Here is a 19,968-nt window from a genome sequence, read left to right as displayed (position 1 = left end):
TGCTTAGGATTCTCTCTTTCCCTCTCAGCCCTCCCCCCCCCCTCACCCCCTGCACTCACACACACACTCTCTCTCTCTCTCAAAATAAATAAACTTTAAAAAAAGTATAAATAAAAATAAAATAGAAGAGTCAAATTCATAGAGATAAGAAGTACATTTGAAGTTACCAGCGTTGTGTGGGGTGAGAAAGTTAATGCTTAATGGGTGCAGTGTTTCCATTTGGGTGATGAAAAATACTGGAAATAGATAGTGATGGTGGTTGCACAACATTGTGAATGGAGTTAATGCCACTTAGTTTTATATTTTAAAATGGTTAAATGGGATACAGTCATAAAATGTCCATACTGTGGAGGTTGAGAAACCTTGATATAGAGTATGTCAGCCTTGATTTGTAGTTTACCCTTTCATAGATGAGTTTACCCTTTCATTTGTGTTCACACCCGTATGTTTTGTTCTGTTCAAAAGAATGTCTTGCTTGATTAAAAACTCACATCTTATTTGATGCTTTGGATTCTGTCTCCCTCTCTTTCTACCCCTCTCCCTCTCATTCTGTCTCTCTGTTTCTGTCTCTCTCAAAAATAATAAACATTAAAGAAAACTGAAAAACAAACTCATATCTTATTTGACATTTTTATCCAGTTTGTACTTTGAAAGTAGTATGTCTTTACAGACGTCGCTATCATTACAAATGTAGTGAATCAGTAAAATAATTAAAATGTGGAGTACATCCAATTATAGGATAAAGACCAGGGTTGGGGGCGGCTGGGTGGCTCAGTCAGTTGAGCGTCCGACTTCAGTTCATGTCATGATCTCACATTCATGAGTTCGAGCCCCGTGTCGGGCTCTGTGCTGACAGCTCAGAGCCTGGAGCCTGCTTCGGATTCTGGATTCTGTGTCTCCTCCTCTCTCTGCCCCTCCCACGCTCATACTCTGTCTCCCTCTGTCTCTCAATAATAAATAAACGTTAAAAAAAAAAAAAGACCAGGGTTGCTCTTAATTTCAGCTTGTTTATATAGGTCTTTGGAGCACGCTAAAGTGAATTGGGTTTTTTTGTGTGTTTTTTTAAATTTTTTTCTTAATGTTTATTTATTTTTGAGACAGAGACAGAGCATGAAGGGGGGAGGGGCAGAGAGAGAGAGAGATGGAGACACAGAATCTGAAGCAGGCTCCAGGCTCTGAGCTGTTAGCACAGAGTCTGACACGGGGCTCGAACTCATGGACCGTGAGATCATGACCTGAGCAGAAGTAGGACACTTAACCAACTGAGCCACCCAGGTGCCCCATGAATTGTTTGATATTGTTGATCATTAGTTACTTTTTTTCAGTTTGAATCTTTTGATCTTCCATAATTTGTGTCACCGGTGCAAAGCTTCACAAATTTTCATTTCACTCATGAATTCCAATAATAGTTATTATGCATCCAAGCACCAGAGATTCAGAGTGAGCAAAACTGAAGTCTCATTGGAACTTTACGTTCCAGTGAGGGAAATAATTATCATGGAAAAAATGCATAAATAAATATCATGGAAAAAACCGTATAAATATGAAGGAGAAATCTGTATAACACAGACATTTTCCCTAGTTTATGATTCAAGGAAGATTTCCATGAAGAAGCAGTGTTTTGGTTGAGATCTAAGAATAATAAAGATTTGTAAAGTGTGACAGCAGGGCAGGGGCGAGAGCATGTGTGTTGACTTTTAGATAGAGAGCATCACCTTTTAAGGTCATGTATTTGTTAAGTTCATGGTTAGGGGGTGATTATTGTGGTAAAATATATATAAGGAAAGTTTTATCATTTTAACCGTTTTTTAAGTACACAATTTATTGGCCTTAAGTATATTTACAATGTTGTGTCATCATTGCCAGAACTTTTTGTCATCCCAGGCAGAAATATGTACCCATTAAAACAATAACTCCAGAGTCTTTTCTATTTTCTTCTTCTTTGATTGTGTCAATTCTAGATACCCCATCTAAATGGAATCATATAATGTTTTTCTATGTCTGGCTTATTTTGCTTGGCATAATGTTTTCAAGTTTCATCCATGTTGTAGCATGTGTCAGAACTTCATTCCTTCTTACAGCCATTTGAAAACTGACCTCAAGGGAAACTGGAAGCAAATTTTCTCTATGTGCAAAACAGTCTTGAAAATTTTACTAGAATTGGTATAATTGTTTTCTGTAAGAACCCTGCATTTCTCAGTGGTTTCAAGCTTACCCTCCTAACTTCTGCTTTTAACCTCTGATTTATGTTTGTAATTGGAATATGTAATAGAAAAATCATTTTGTTTAAAAAAAATTATTAACACATAGATAATACAAAACTACCATAATATCTGAGAATCAGCATATGTAAAATTTTCTGCTCTCCATATTTTTACTATTAAACTTATTATTCCCATCATTGAAAAAGCAAAATGCTGATTTGCTTGTGAATCCACTTGACAAAACTTTTTAAAAGCATGAACATTCAGGATTTTCCTCCTCCCTAAATCTTTGAATATAATTGATACTCCAAGAAGATATTTCCCTCTTGGTTTTGCATATTTTGTGCATGTTAAAATCTTCTCCAATTCAAGAAGCAGGGACTTCAAGGTAATCAATTGATATGGAGCAGATGGTTTTTAGAAGAGCTTTCTGAATTATTGCTTGACTAAAAACTACTTGTCTCTTTCTTTTGCAATAAGGAAACCAGTTATTTCTTCCCCTTAATTAAGCCTAGGCTGACAGTTTTTAGTGTTCCACACTTCTGTTTTGGTTTTTTGTTTTGATTTTGCAAGAATTATAAAATTGTTTTGTAAGAATCATGAAATTATGGGACTGCAGTACCTAATTTGAGATAACTAAATAAACTTTTGTGTCTAGAATATAATGTGTTTTGGGGGACCTGTCTGGATGACTGTATTTCTTTTTATCTATTTGTGTAAAAAACAGAATATTGACTCATGATCACCATTCTTGTTTCTTGCTAATGTGGGAAAACATGAGCAGAATTCAACTATAACAATAAATATAGTCAACCAAGTATAGTATAGTATGTAGCTCTTGATTTCATTTCAGTCCATTATTACTTCCTTTTTAACTTTAAGGAAACTTGTCATGAGTTTGAATCATATGATTGCTTTCAGAACTATTAAACATTTGAGTTAACAGGTTTTAAGAGAAGTTCATGTTTTGAATAACATGTTGCAATTAACTTCCTACTTTTTGTAATGGGAAAAAAAAATTTTTAAGTACAGAGATTTATATAATTAATTTAATATATTATCACCCAAACTCAGTTAATATGAATCCCTGGCTAATATTGTTTTATCTGATCCCTCCTCTGTAGGCTCTCCACTATCTTGAAGCATATCCTAGATAACATATCACATTTCATCTGTAAATATATCAGTCTTAGGACTTAAAAAAACATTATCACACCTAAGAGAAATTAGGAATAGTCTCTTCAGATCAGCTACCTAGTTAATGTTCAGATTTTTCTGATGGTGTTTCTTTGTTTTTCTTTTCATATTTATTTGTTGTTGAAACTGGGTTGTTTGTCAAATATAATTTCTCACAGTCTCAATTTTACTAATTATATCCCAGTTGGTATAGTTTAAATGTTTATCTGTTCCCTATGTTTCCTGTGAGTTGATAGTTAGAGAGGCTTGAAAAAAATTTTTTTGTCGAGAATACATGTTATAGTCTTGTGTATTTCTATCACGAGGTACAGTAATGTCTGATTGTCTTTCCTTTTGTGGTATTATCACCATTGTTATACAAGTCCATTATTAAGGGTTATAAAATGGGGGTAAACCAATTACATCATTTTTTTTTACTTATTGACTGGAATGTTTTTATAAAGAAAAACTCCTTATCACCAATTTGGTTACCCCAAGATATCTTTCATATAGGTAAGAGAGGATAAGTAATGGATTTTTCCCCTTTATTTGCCTGTTTTTTAAATAATAAGTTGGTTCTCTTAACATTCTCCAAAGTTGACTAACATTAACTTTTTTTGTTTAGCAGAATATGATTTGTGTTTTATTTATATATCCCGTGATGTATATGTCTTTCCTCCCTCTCATCTGTCTCTCTTTATTCTTTAAATATAGCCTGCTTCTTTTGACACTTAAGTATATTCTTTTTCAGAATTCTTGTTTCATATGTGGATAATGCAGTCTCATTCGGAGATTATTGATCCCACACATTGAAATATAACACTGTGAACATGAAATATTTGAATTTGATAATGTTCCTTGGGGATTCTTTTCAAGGCATTTGTTGACAAAGTCATAGTACAGAGCAAATAGACCTAAAATTGCTTCTGAGAATTAGCAAAACTTTTTCATTCACTATGACTCAAGGCAGAGAAGGATGGCTCAAAGTTGAGAATTTTCCTAGAAACTATATACCTTTTACATTATCATCTATCTTGTATTTAAGCCATTTAAGTCCAAACCAAGTTCCTGATTCTCTTACCTTTGTTTTCATCCTATGTTTTAAGTTGAGTGAAAAAAAAAATTCTCTTCAAAAACAAGAATCCACAAAGTGACTGAAACATGAGTCACTCAATGTCCTGAGGAAATAAACATTTTTCCTGTGGTGAAAATTTATCCATCCTAATGTTGAATTTTCAAGGGGCTTCCTGACCACTATTTGTTAAAAGTTTTAACTCTGCACACACAAAAAAATTAAAACAGCACCCTAAATACCAGATTAAATACCTTAAATACCAGATTGAAACAGCATCTTAAATACCAGAAGATTTCCTAGAAAGTTTTATCTAAAACTTGTACTAGTGAATACTCATTACCAAATGATTTGAAAAGAGGGAAAAAACTGACAGAAATCACAGAGTATAAGTAGAGATGCTTAGAGAACTAACGTTAATCTAATGTCTGCCATGCACCAGGAATTGTCTAAGAGTTTAGTGTATATTATCTCGCCTGGCTTTGTATTGGTCAGTATTAGGGCCAAGAGTCACACTCATGTTCTCTTGATTATGTAGTATATGCTTTCCTCCCTAATACATGCATCTTAATGTGGTTTTGGCAATGTAGACAAATATAGATTTAATCTGTTTAGTATTCTTATGTTGAGAACAGAATCTCATGTGAGTATTTTGGTTTTGCACATAGGGTATCGGTACAGCAATTGGAGAGCTGCCTCCATATTTCATGGCCAGGGCAGCTCGCCTCTCAGGTGCTGAACCAGATGATGAAGAGTATCAGGAATTCGAAGAAATGCTGGAACATGCAGAGACTGCACAAGTAAGAACAGTAGAGAAAACAATAGAATACTTTAATTGTCCTTAAAAAAGTTATGGCTAAGGTGAAATTGTTAATAGTTACTTTAAAGAAGAAAACTCCCAGCATAAAAATAAATAATACATTATTTGGGATAGAATATTTAGAAAAGCTGAAATATAAAAGTGATTATAATCTTGACTTTAGAATAGAGAAATACAGAAAGAGTCCACAAGACAACTCACTAAGCTGAAACACTTTGCCAGAAACCAGAGTAAGTTGATGTCGCTAATGAAGTTTAGGAGCCAAAACATTCTTTGTCCATTATGTGTTTTTAAGTATTACCAAGCAGACCACTAACTGAATAAGGGGGACAAATAGGTGGGTCAGGCTATGAGTCCAAAGTTTTTAAGAATAACGTCAAAATATTTTACCATGTTTAGAGGAAATTATTTGGGAACTCTTAAGAAATGGCAGTTACAGGGGTGCCTGGGTGATTCAGTCAGTTAAGCATCTGACTTCGGCTTAGGTCATGATCTCATGGTTTGTGGGTTCGAGCCCCGTGTCAGGCTGTGTGCTGACAGCTCAGAGCCTGGAGCCTGCTTTGGATTCTCTCTCTCTTTCTGCCACTCTCCCGCTCATGCTCTGTCTCTGTCTCTCAAAAATAAACGTTAAAAAAAGAAAGAAGGAAAGGAAAGGGAAGGGGAAGGGGAAGGGGAAGGGAGGGGAAGGGAAGGGAAGGGAAGGGAAGGGAAGGGAAGGGAAGGGAAGGGAAGGGAAGGGAAGGAAAGGAAAGGAAAGGAAAGGAAAGGAAAGGAAAGGAAAGGAAAGGAAATAGAAAAGAACAATTACAATAAACTTACCCTTTAACAGCTAGAGGGAAGAAAGGCTGAGGCCTTTACACCTGAGCATAAGCTGTATATCAACCGATATCTTAATGTTACAAGATAGGTGTTTCATTCTTTGCAGGAAAATTCCTAAGAATATTGTTAACTGAGTCGCTTCTTAGGAATGACAGTAGAAATCAACATAGACCCAAAAAAAAGGGATGTAAAAGAGATTTTTAAAAGATTATCTATAAAATACATCTTCCTTCCTAGATTCATTAACCTATGAAATGAAGTTGTTTGGAAAATTGTCTTGTTGTGTGTTTGTTAAGTGCATGTGCCCACATAAGTACACACCCATTTTTTTAATTAACTTAGTAGTCTGTATTTATATGTAAAATCAGGCTAATTAACATTTTGAAATAAAACTTTTCTACAGTCCTTTTTTTTTTAAACATCTTTTTTTTTTTTTTTTCAACGTTTTATTTATTTTTGGGACAGAGAGAGACAGAGCATGAACGGGGGAGGGGCAGAGAGAGAGGGAGACACAGAATCAGAAACAGGCTCTAGGCTCTGAGCCATCAGCCCAGAGCCTGACGCGGGGCTCGAACTCACGGACCGCGAGATCGTGACCTGGCTGAAGTCGGACGCTTAACCGACTGCGCCACCCAGGCGCCCCAGTCCTTTTTTATAGTAAGAATAAATAGTAATTATGAATATAAACATTTATATTAAAAAGTAATACATATATATGTACATATGATTATTTAGAAAAATAAAAAGTAAGCCACATTATGATCAAACCATTACTCAAAACTGAAAATATGATTAGAAATAACACAGGTATGTAAATGTTATCCCCAAATCAACCAATACTGAATCTATAATTTCCTGTGGGTTAATTATATATTACAGAGAGTGGATTAAGTAAAAGCACATATTTAAACACAGAAAATCTAACAAAATTGATTCATAAACATCTTCCTGGATTTCTTGGTCATTCATGTGATCTGGTTTTCATAAGATGATACAAATAAAATCTATGTCTCTCATGAATGAAGACCCATAAGAAAATTATTATATATATTGAATCACTTTTTTAATTCCTTTCCCTACTAACATAATTTTGCTATTCTTTGACTTTCAAGTATATTTCCCATAGTCTTTTTTTTTTTAATTTAGATCCAAGTTAGTTAAAATACAGTATAATAATAATTTCAGGAATAGAATTTGGCCAATCATCGCTTACATATAACACCCAGTACTCATCCGAACAAGTATCTTCCTTATTGCCCCTCACCCCTTTAGTTAGCCCTTCCCCCCACCCAGCACCCCACCAGCAACCCCCAGTTTGTTCTTTGTATTTAAGAGTCTCTTCTGGTTTGTCTCCCTCTCTGTTTTTATATTATTTTTGCTTCCTTTCCCTTGTGTTCATCGATTTTGTTTCTTAAATTCCATATATGAGTGAAGTCATATGATATTTGTCTTTCTCTGACTAATTTCGCTTAGCATAATACGTTCTAGTTCCATCCACATTGTTGCAGATGTCAAGATTTCATTCTTTTTGATCACCGAGTAATATTCCAATGTATATGTATATGTATAGAAATATATAGAGATAGATATATATAGATATAGATATACACCATATCTTCTTTATCCATTCATCAATTAATGGACATTTGGGCTCTTTCCATACTTTGGCTCTTACCGATAGCACCGCTATAAACATTGAGGTGCCTCTGCCCCTTGAAAACAGCACACCTGTATCCTTTGGATAAATACCTAGTTGTACAATTGCTGTGTTGTGGGGTAGTTGTATTTTTAATTTTTTGAGGAACCTTCATACTGTTTTCCAGAGTCACTGCACCAGTTTGCATTCCCACCAGCAGTGTAAAAGGGTTCCTCTTTCTCCACATCCTCGCTGACATCTGTTGTTGCCTGAGTTGTTAATTTTAGCCATTCTGACAGGTGTGAGGTGATATTTCATTGTGGTTTTGATTTGTATTTCCCTGATAATGAGTGATGTTGAGCATCTTTTCATGTGTCTGTTAACCATGTGGATGTCTTCTTTGGAAAAGCATGTATTCATGTCTTTTGCCCATTTCTTATCTGGATAGTTTTGTTTTTTGGGTGTTGAGTTTGATAAGTTTTTGTAGATTTTGGATACTAACCTTTTATCTGATACGTCATTTGCAAATATCTTCTCCATTCTATCGATTGCCTTTTAGTTTTGCTGATTGTTTCCTTTGCCATGCAGAAGCTTTTTATCTTGATGAGGTCCCAATAGTTCATTTTTGCTTTTATTTCCCTTGCCTCTGGTGACATGTCAAATAAAAAGTTGCTGTAATCGAGGTCAAAGAAGTTGTTGCCTGTTTTCTCATCTAGGATTTTGATGGCTTCCAGTCTTACGTTTAGGTCTTTCATCCATTTTGAGTTGATTTTTGAATATACACATGTTTTATGAGGAATGTATTCATAGCTTTATTCTCAGTGGAATCTGAGACCCCAAAAAACCATTAGCCTAGAGGGGGGAAAACATATATTTTAATAACAGATGGGCTTTTTAAAAAGGCATTATTAAATGGAAATCAACTAAGGATAGTTATGGTTTTTAATTAAAAACAAGACTTTCAAATATGAATATAGAATAGCCAAATAACCAAATATAAAACAAATGAATCAAAGAGCTATGAGCATCTGCTCTGCCTGGAAAGAGACAAGTTGGCCTTGGTATTTGCTTTGCCTTATGTATCAACCAGATATTATGTCTCTGTTCCTCACATCTTAATGCTTATGTTTGCTAATAATTGTTACTAATATAAACAACTTTTTAATTATTTTTAATGTTTTTTAAAATCTAGTATCTAATCTGATCCTTGTGTTAACTAAAGTAATATAGGAAGGTACCATTCTTCTAATTTTATAGAAAACTTAAGATCTAGAAGTTGTTATCTCCCTAATTTTACATGCTTAGAAGTATAGCTAGACCCAGAACTCAGAATGCCAGCATCGCTGATATATCCAGCTACTAAAACCATGTCCATGTGTAGACTAGGCTGAGTATGTTCAGTAGCAACAACTGATACATCTGGAATTTGTGGCAATAATTAATGTATGTCATTTAACATCTCCAAAACTCCTTTTTTTGTGTATATAAAGTCAGCAAGTTGATGCTAGAATAAGTCTAGGATGGCTTGCAGCTTTAAATTTTTATGCTGTGGATTGGATGCTAAACAGGTATAAGTATTGTTTTCTATTAAGTCAATTAATATATTGTCACTGTTTTCCTTTTTTTTTTTTTTTTAACTTTTTGTTTTGGAATTAACATGTTTTTCATTTGCATAGTTTTTTCAATCTCTTCTCTCACTTCTGCCAGCTCTGTAAAACACTTTTCTATGTCACTTCCCACTTGGTAACACCAAAAAAATATTATCAATTCTGTTTTCTTTCTTGGAGTCATCACTCTGGAGCCCCCCATCAATCTGAACGTGGTATTCTCTTGGATTTCCTTTGCACATTGCTTCTTTTTTGGTTTGGATCTCTTGTTGTTGACTTCCCGTCCTCCTCCCCCTCCTCCTCCTCCCCCCTCCTCCTCCTCCCCCCCTCCTCCTTCTCCCCCTCATCCTCCTCCTCATCCTCCTCCTCCTCTTCATCCTCCTCCTTCTTCTTCTCCTTCTCCTCCTTCTTCTCCTTCTTCTTCTCCTTCTCCTTCTTCTCCTTCTCCTCCTTCTTCTCCTTCTTCCTCCCTCCTCCTCCCTCCTCCTTCTTCCTCCTTCTTCTTCTCCTCCTCCTTCTCCTTCTTTTTTTTTTTTGTTTGTTTGTTTTGATTTTTTTTAGTAATCTCTGCCCCCAAACTCATGAGGTCAAGAGTCACTGAGCCAGGGGCGCCTGGGTGGCGCAGTCGGTTAAGCGTCCGACTTCAGCCAGGTCACGATCTCACGGTCCGTGAGTTCGAGCCCCGCGTCAGGCTCTGGGCTGATGGCTCGGAGCCTGGAGCCTGTTTCCGAGTCTGTGTCTCCCTCTCTCTCTGCCCCTCCCCTGTTCATGCTCTGTCTCTCTCTGTCCCAAAAATAAAATAAAAAACGTTGAAAAAAAAAAAAATTAAAAAAAAAAAAAAAAAAAAAAAGAGTCACTGAGCCAGCCAGGCACTCCTTGCCTTCTTTCTGGATTTACTCCCTCGTTTTGGTTGAACACATTCTACCATAGCTTCCTGAGAAAGAATGAGTAGATGGAAGTGCTGAAAATGCTGTGTCCTTCATTCACACTTAATCAATTAACTGAATATAGTATTCTAAGTGGAAAATCATTTTTTAAACTTAGAATTTGGAAGTCATTGTTCAGTCATCTTGGGACCTCTGGTTTGATATTGATGAGGCTAATGCCCTCCTGACATCTCTTCATAGGTAGGCGCCTCTTTTTTGGTTGTTTTATTTTATTTTTTTTAATTTTTTTTTTCAACGCTTTTTATTTATTTTTGGGACAGAGAGAGACAGAGCATGAACGGGGGAGGGGCAGAGAGAGAGGGAGACACAGAATCGGAAACAGGCTCCAGGCTCTGAGCCATCAGCCCAGAGCCTGACGCGGGGCTCGAACTCACGGACCGCGAGATCGTGACCTGGCTGAAGTCGGACGCTTAACCGACTGCGCCACCCAGGCGCCCCTGGTTGTTTTATTTTTTTATATAGAAGCTGTTAGATTCATTCATTATCTGAGGTATGGGTCTTTTAAAAATTTATCCTGTTAAGCACTTGGAAGCTTGTCAATCAAGAGTCTATTCATTTTGGGAAGTGTTCTTGTATTTTTTCTGTGTCAATATACCCTCTTTATTCTCTTTCAATTCTCATTATTTTGGTGTTGGGCCTCCCAACAGTCGTCATTTTAATTTTTTTGATAATTTTGCTCCTAATATTTATCACATTTTACTTTGTATGCAATTTCCTCAACTTTATCTTCTAACTCTAATATTAAAATATTTTTCCACTACCATATATTTATTTTCAAAAAGTGATTTGTGTTATATTTCTAAGCAGTGGTTTCTTATCTTTCTGAAGATACTTAGTTTCTCTAGGTTTTTTTTTTCTTCCTTTGTTCTACTTCTGTTGGAAGCTTTCCTCCAAGTCTGGTAGTCCTTGTTTTTCTGTTTATATATAAGAATAAGGCACATAAAAGCTGAATGGGAGCTATGTGTGTGGAGGAAAGTTGTAAGAGTGTCAAACCACCTTATTTATTGGAGCCTCCATATATGAGTTTCTGTGGATCTTTAATTTGGGATAGTTCATTTTCTCTAGTGATGGATCCTCTAGTTTCTTGCTTGGAGAATATAAACTTTGCTGCTTATATAGTAAAGCTAGGCTAGAGAAGGGGTTTAGAGATTGCATATAGACTTTCATTTAACTCTCTTTGTGTTCAGACTGTGGATACCTACGCAAACATATCCTGAGCCCAGAACTTTTGCTTCACTTCATCAGAAACTGTATACTTAATGTCTTTTAAGGGGCTAGGGGACAACATTATCTGGCTGTGCTAAGTAGGGGTGGGACCTAGAGTCTACTTCTTATAAAGTCTCTTTGGTTTGTGCCCTACCCCAGTCTCTTCTGCAGTTCCACTGAAAATCCTTTTTGGAGTTCTGTAATATATGTCACTTTGCTTCTCTTTCATATCTTTCACTGTTTTTTTTCATCTTCCCTTGTCTTCATTTATCAGTGCTAGTTTCATCAAAGACTGAGTTCATGTTTCTATTTTTTATTTTGGGGTATTCCAGCTATATATTGTTGAGTAACAAACCCAAATATTTAGTAGTTTAAAACAAGAACAGTCATTTATACTGCTCACAAATACAAAATTTGCACAAAATGGCTTGACTGTAAGTTGGAGAATTTACTTTCAAGATGATTTACTTATATGACTGATAAATTGATTCTGGCTGTTATTGGCTTGGAGTTCAGCTCGACTGTTAGTTTGGGACCTCAAGTTACTCTTTTTTTTTTTTTATGTTTATTTATTTATTTTAAGAGAGAGAGCAAGCAAGCAATGGAGGTGTAGAGAGATGGGGAGGGAGAGAATCCAAGCAGGCTCCATGCTGTCAGTGCAGAGCCCGAGGTGGGGCTCAAACCCACAAACTGTGAGGTCATGACCTGAGCCAAAACAAAGAGTCGGACGCTTAGCCCACTGAGCCACCCAGGAGCCCCTCAAGTTATTCTCCTTGGACTTCTTCATGGCATCTGAGTTCCAAAAACATGTGGTTTGTATGAATTTAGGTCGAAGCTGGAAGGTTTGTTATGACGTAGCCTCAAAATCCCAGTCACTTTGCCACATTTTGTGAGCCAACTAAGAAACTAAAGTTAGCCCAAACTCAGAGAGTGGAATTACATTCCACCTCTCAGTGAGAGGAGTAAGGAAGAATTTGTAGCCATCTCTAACCTACAACAGGGGCAAAGGTTTTATTTGGTTATCTTGAAGTGGGAACCCTCCTGTAATATCATTTTTAATAGGATAGAACATTGACAAACCAGAATTTCCTTATAGGAGGGGAATGGGATGGTAAATGATTTTGAAATTATATAATGTGAGAGGTTGTCAAAAAGAATTTAGACAGGCACACCTGGGTAGCTCAGTCAGTTAAGTGTCCGACTCTTGGTTTCAGCTCAGGTCACAATCTCATGGTTCATGACTTTGAGCCCCACGTCAGCCTCTGCACTGATGGTGTGGAGTCTGCTTGGAATTCTCTCTCTGCCCCTCCTGCATCTCTCTCTCTCTCTCTTTCAAAATCTATAAATAAACTTTAAAAATAAAAAAAAGAATTTAGACATATCTCCTTGAAAGGGGGAAATGATAAACTTGTCAGATATGCAAAAAGTTGTCTCTCCTGTGGCAAGAAGATATAGTCATGCTGAGAAACTGTAGAGATAAACTTTGTCTTAGAATTAGTGGGTAAAGGGGTACTTGGGTGGTTCACTCAGTTAAGCATCCAACTTCAGCTCAGGTCATGATCTCAGGTCTCCTGGGCTCAAGCCCCACATCAGGCTCTGTGCTGACAGCTCAGAGCCTGGAGCCTGCTTCCAATTCTGTGTCTCCCTCTCTCTCTGTCCCTCCCCCCCGCCCTCAAAAATAAATAAACATTTTTTTTTCATTGAAAGAAAGGAATTAGTCAATAGAAGTTTTCTAATGCCTACAGTGGCTCAATATTAAAACAAAAACGGCACTTGGGTGGCTCACTCACTCTTGGTTAAGTGTCTGACTTTGGCTCAAGTCATGATCTCATGGTTCGTGAGTTGGAGTCCCACGATGGGCTCTGTGCTGACAGCTTCAGATTCTGTCTCCCTCTCTCTGCCCCTCCCCCACTTGCACTGCGTCTCTGTCTCTCTCTCTCTGTCAAAAAGAAATAAACATTAAAAAATTTTTTAACAAAAACAAAACCAACTTCCTATCAATTTTAATTATGTACAGATGGAATTGCTATTTCAAAAGAATGAATGCCTTATCTCTCTCTCTATGTGATATCTTTCATGAATCCATGCACAGCACTTCCTGTGCTGTGTAAAATATTAGCTGGATGACTCATTTCATTCTTTGCAAGTTTTTGATTATAAATAATACATTCTGTAAACTTGTTACCACCTAAAAGCTCAACTTGTGAAAACTCAGATCTTCTAGAATTTGATGAATTATGCTTCGTCTTGTATGTATGATTTGAGCTCTTGAAGACTTTTGAGCCTTGAAGAGACTTAGTCTTTCTCTACCATTAAAGCAGTAATCTTTTTTATTCATCTCTTATAGCTCTGATTGTTTTCATTACTTTTTGACTGTAAATTTTCTCTAATTCTGCTTTGTTTTGAGTTGTAGAAACCAGCCTGCACACAATATTTCTGATGGTTATGAGGTTTGCCCGTTTTCATCCTATAAAGCCAATAATTACAATCACTATTTTAGGATAAACTCTTTATTTCTTATTCCCTAATTTTATATTTGTTTATATTTGTTATATTGTTTATATTTATACCTTATTTAAAATTTTTACCTAAAATTGCAGTTATATGTACTATCAACCAATTATACAGTCAAACTGGAAAATAATTCAGTGAAATAATATGGTAAAAGACTAATTCATCCGACAACTATTTTCTTTCTAAGATGGATAAAACTATATATAAGGTCCTTGAATGAAGTGTCATAATACAACTCTGAACTAGAGATATTTTTCCTGATTTGAACAGGAAACACACTCAAGAACACAGCCAGTGAATCTCAGAGCCAGCACCCAACCCAATTTTCTGACATTAAGATTAGTATTCTGGTTACTTTACTACAGTATAGCATAGCAACATTTTCCTCTAGATTAATGCAACAAAAAGAAAAGAACTGATTTAAAATTTTTTTCTTTCACCTATATTTGATTTTTCTTTCTTTATGGTCTTTCATGTTTTTTTTTTTTAAACCAGTTTTCATCAGTTCTGTGGCTTACTGTATAGTGTATGTGGGTATATTTATCCCAACTTACTTTTTCCCAGGTTTAAATAGGGGTTGTGTGAGGTTTTTAACTCTTATGTATTTATTTTGCGGTTAGAGGGCGTGGGGATAAAATAGTTGGAGAAGGGACTGTTGCCAGTTTTCCACATTATAAATTATCTGAGAGTGCTAATTTTTTAATTCATTGTTCTTACTGTGGCTTAGCAAAAATAAGTTTTTGTTTTTGTTTTTGCTAACACCGTGGATTGTTACTATATCCAAGTAAGATCTCCTATACTCAGCTGTTTTCATACATTTTAATGACACATTCTTGTTTTGTTTAGTAAGATCTCTTATACTCAGCTGTTTTAATACACTTTTATGACACATTGATTTTTTTTAAGATTTTTACTATGCAGATAAATTTATAACAACTTATGAGGATTTTTTTGTCATTTATAAATTGTAATCTTAAAAATATTTTTTATGTTGTCAGTAACAAATTTGTTTTAGGCTCTTTGCTTCTGTTATTTTTCCCGATTTGTATATTTTTAAATACGTAAGTGCTTATAGTAATAGAATTGGAACATTTCAGATATATTAAAAGTAAAAAGTGAAAGCCCACATACCTACTTCCCAGAGTCGGAGAATAATCACCATGTTCTAGACTGTTTTATTTGCATATGTAGCTTTTTAAAATAAAAACTAGAATCATATCATAAATATTAGTCAACGTTTAAGTTCCTTTTTCACATGTGTGTCATGACATTTGATACTGATCTTTAAAATTGTCTTCTTATTACGAAGTGAAGCAGGTCATCGTGGAATATTTGTGTATTTAAAAATAATTCCTCCATCTTTCAGTCTGTTTTTCTATAAACATCTATAAGAGTGAATCATACTTACTGTTTTGTGACTTGTTTTGAATATAAAAACATACTATGAATGCTTTTCAGTGTCCTTAAATATTTTCCACATCTTTGCTTTCTATAACAACTGTCTTTCTGGTTACAAAGTATGTTTATTGTATAACATGTTGAAAATAGAGATAAACAAAAAAACTGAAAGAAAAAAACCTCACCTAACTGGTTCATTTACCCATTTTTTTGTTTTTGTTTTTGTTTTTGTTTTTGTTTGTATTTAGTGTATTTCTCACTCTCTTATTGACTGACATTTTTAAGTAGATTTCTTTTGTCATATGCTTCCACTGTTTTTTCCCATATTGTTTGTTGTTTTTTTTTATGTTTTACTTCTTAAAGACGTTTACTTTTTTTTAATTTCTAATATCTTAGACTTTTCCTTTTGGATTAATGCATAAAATTATCATAGTGAACCCTTATGATTAATTTAGTGAATATTCAACCATATTTCCTTTTAGGATTTTTATGGTTTTATTCTTTCACCTTTAAATATTTAATCTATTAAATATTTTTACCTATCATATAATGTAAAAAATCTGACTTTCTCATCTTCAGGTAAATAGCTACTTATGCATCATTCCAATACTGTTTTCCCAGTGATGTTAATATGTTAGTTTTGTCTTACACTTTATTGTCATAAATTATTATATTTTTATAAATAGTTATAATTGGTATATAATAAAACAGATACTAGGTTTTTATTTATTTAGTAAGCTATAACTTTACTAACATCTTTTTAGTTATATCTTACTGATTGTGATTTAAAACTTTTTACAGTAATCAGCTTCACAAGGATCCAAAAGTTTATCTGACTTTGATGCTAGAATTTCTTCACAGATACATGTATTATATAAAATCTCCAATTTGATAAAAGCAATAAAATGTAGAAAAGTTGGATCAACTCTAGCTAAAACAGGAAATTAAGTAAAATGGAGTGGGTATTTAAATTTTAAGCTTGCCTGCGACTGAGGTAGAAAATGTGTTTTTTATTCTTTAAGGTAAAGCCCTTTAATAGAATAAATTTATCAGCAGGAAGAGTGGAAAAAAAAATTGGCTCTCATTGCTTTATCATGTGCTCTCCAACTAGGTTAAAGGGTGTATATACTTTATTACTAGGTAGCAATTTTACAGCTAAGTATTTGCTTAAATTCTAGTTTTGACTAATGATTGGATTTTGTACTACAGATATTTTGAGGGGAGTAAGAGATTATGATACATTTATTTGAATTCTGATTCCTTATGGTACCTAATTTATTTTCATGAGTCCAGTACTGAGATTAGACAGTATTTTTCCACTAAACTGATTTCCTTTTGTTCTTGGCTTTCTATCATGTTTTCACTAGATGTCTGTGGGAGGTAGACATGAATAAATGTAGCTTCCTATGACCTTGAACAATTCTAGCATAATTTATAAAATTTAAGTCTAGATAGCTGTTTATGTTCTTTATGGACTATTTCATACAAGGTTTAATTGCATGAAATTAAATTTAAATTAATTTAATTTACTCTCTTTATGAGAATAATTCTTTTTCTTCTTTATTCCTGATTTCTGTTAATGATGTCACCATCCTCATAATCATTTGGGGTCAAAATCTGAGTCATCTGACTCCCTCCTTGCTTCCCATATCCATTCATTCTTCAAGGCCTGTTGACTCTACCTCCTCAGTATCTTCATATGTGCCCTCTCTGGTTCAGAGCTTTACCACTTCTTCCCTTGAATGTCTCCAGTGACTTCCTCTTAGGTCTCCTCTTTACTAGTTTTTTCCCCTGCAAACTATTCCTGCACAAAGCAACAAAAATAATTTCCTGAAAAAATAACTCTGATCATGAAACTTTGCTTGCTCAAAAATCTTCCTAATCCCCAGGAATTGTTTCTTGTTGTAACCTTCTTGTGTCACTTTTTACTTTCCTTTTTTTTTTAATTTTTTAATTTTTTTTAATGTTTATTTATTTTTGAGACAGAGAGAGACAGAGCATGAACGGGGGAGGGTCAGAGAGAGAGGGAGGCACAGAATCTGAAACAGGCTTCAGGCTCTGAGCTGTCAGCACAGAGCCCGATGCGGGGCTCGAACTCACGGACTGCGAGATCATGACCTGAGCTAAAGTCGGACGCTTAACCAATGGAGCCACCCAGGTGCCCCCTTTCTTAAAATTTTTTAATGTTTGTTTATCTTTGAGAGAGAGACAGAGTGTGAGAGGGGGAGGGGCAGAAAGAGGGGGAGACACAGAATCCAAAGCAGGCTCCAGGCTCTGAGCTGTCAGCACAGAGCCCGATGTGGGGCTCAAACTCATGAATCGTGAGATCATGACCTGAGCTGAAGTCTGAAGCTTAACCAACTGAGCCACCCAGCTGCTCCTACTTTTAAAACTATGTATAGGGGCGCCTGGGTGACTCAGTCCACTGAGCGTCCAACTCTTGATTTTGAGCCAGGTCATGGTCCCAGGGTCGTGGGATTGAGCCCCACGTCAGGCTCTGCACTGAGTGTAGAGCCTGCTTGAGATTCTCTCTCTCTCTCTCTCTCTCTCTCTCTCTCTCTCTCTCTCTCTCTCTGTCTCTGCCTCCCTTCCCTGCTCATGCTCTCACTCTCTAAAATAAAGAAGAAAAGTAAAACTATGTATGGACTTTTTGGGTTACCTGGCTAGCTCAGTCAGTAGAGCATGTGACTCTTGATCTCAGGGTGGTGAATTTGAGCCCCAGATTGAGGGTAGAGTTTACTTTTAAAAAAATAAAAGTATTTTTAAAAAATAAAACTATTTATGGATTTGTCTTATCTTTCTCAGGAGTCTGTAAACTCCTTGAGAGGAGACCACAAAAATTATCTTCAACAATACCTGCCTCGTCTTGCACATACTACTCATGCAGTAGATACTTTGAATAAACTAAGAAATACCAAGAGAGAAAGTGTAGATGCCATGAAACATGTTCACTTAATATCCAGTCTTATTCCACTACAAAATAAAGTGTAAAACTGCAGTGAACAAAAATCATTTTCATAAGAAATATTGAATTCTACATCTTTGAGTTTACTAGTCATCTGAGAGTGAGTGTTGAAGATAATATAGAAAACATCAATAAGTTAAATGACTTACAATTTTAAGTTCACATTTTGTAAAACAGTATTTGTAAAATTCTGTCTTAGGAACAGTTTTTTCAGGCAACTTGTTTATTCTGTAAGCTGCATAGCCAAAGAAAAGAGGAAAATTTAAAACATTAGGAATAAAAAAGTTTGAAAAATAAAGTAACTTATTCACTTGATGTATCATAAAAGATTAGAGCAGCCAGTATTATTGAAGTAATGGGAAATGGGAGCATGGGGGTGGTTGTGGTATTTTTGTGTTTAAAGGTTACACAATAGAGGAGGAATGTTGTACATATTTACTTGGAAGAATATGGTTTGAATAAGTTTGCTTTCCTAAACACCATCTGTCCAAGTGACCTAGCTACTTGGATTCTTTTTCACAATACTAGGTTGCTGATTGTGTGAAATTTACTGTTTCTTGTTATTCCTATAGGAAATTGAGAATTAAGGCAGAAGTAAGCAATTTAAATTTCTTAAAACTTTATCTTGTAAAAGAATGCAGGTTTTTCCTCCATATTTATGTCGATTAGCTTGTCTTTCTGTTGAGTGTAAGTCATTGAGTGTGTACACCATTTTAGATTAAGTATTTCCTCAAAGGTGAATTTATACTTTCTGGATTTAATCTTATTTTAAGGGATCATGTTTTTAGCTTCTGTTTAGGACTGCAATATCTAAAGTAATATTTGCTATTTAATTTGATTTATTGAAGCTAAGTCCCCAAATTAAGTTTAAATACCAACATCTTTTACTAGTTGGTGCTTGATATATTTAAGGCTCAAAAAACTTTTATTTTATTTTTTTAGCTTAGTGAGATCCTTTTCCTATTTAGAAATTTCAGATTATTTACATTATTTTATTAGTGAAAACACATAACGCAAAAAGTTCATCAGGTTTTCATTCTTATGGCCAGTACGTTTATGCAGTAGAATAGATTATCCAATGAACACCCCCCAAAGTGCAAGATGATAAGTAAAGGTTCTTTTGACATTCTTTTGGTAATGATAAAATATGTGTTTGAACATTTGAATTTAGAGACTGTGGGAAAGCATTTAATAACGATTATTTATTCACTCACTAAAGTGCTTTAACATTCCTTTGATGCTATTCTCTGTTAAGCACATTTTCCTATGAAGTGTTTGCAGTTGCCCATACCATGTCAATGCCTGCTGGTTTTTCCCCCTGTGAACCGTCTGTTCCTTTACATACAGAGATTTATGAAAGAGTTCATGGTGCAGATGATCTGAAACCCAACAGGACTATTTTCGTATAATTTAGTGCCAGTTGAACACACTGGGTGTCAGTTGTTGCTGGGACCTGTTTTTGACTCTGTTGAACCTTTACTGGCTGTGGTTTGTCTGGCCATCACATGACTTCTCTGAAAATTCCCCCTCCCCTTCATTTCCAGTAAACTGTTTGAGTAGGAGTGAGTCAGAGTGAAACCAGCTTCCCTGTAACCACAGCTTGT

At 35.3% G+C, this 19,968-nt stretch overlaps 1 protein-coding gene across 3 annotated transcripts in view; it reads left to right on the top strand.

The window, feature by feature from the left end:
• Positions 1-19,968, top strand: part of VMP1 (vacuole membrane protein 1) — a 132,210-nt gene that overhangs the window by 63,009 nt on the left and 49,233 nt on the right. For 2 of the 3 annotated variants that reach the window (XM_043583893.1, XM_043583894.1), the window contains exon 7: positions 5,121-5,252. The exons of the other annotated variant lie outside the window; for it this stretch is intronic. In XM_043583893.1, coding sequence (XP_043439828.1) covers positions 5,121-5,252 — 132 coding nt within the window. The remainder of the gene's footprint in view (positions 1-5,120; positions 5,253-19,968) is intronic. 3 annotated transcript variants of the gene reach the window in all.

This window comes from Prionailurus bengalensis, chromosome E1, assembly GCF_016509475.1.
Source record: "Prionailurus bengalensis isolate Pbe53 chromosome E1, Fcat_Pben_1.1_paternal_pri, whole genome shotgun sequence".
NCBI classification, from domain to species: domain Eukaryota; kingdom Metazoa; phylum Chordata; class Mammalia; order Carnivora; family Felidae; genus Prionailurus; species Prionailurus bengalensis.
Note: the sequence above shows the minus strand (reverse complement) of the source record. Positions and strands in the feature narration are given on the sequence as shown.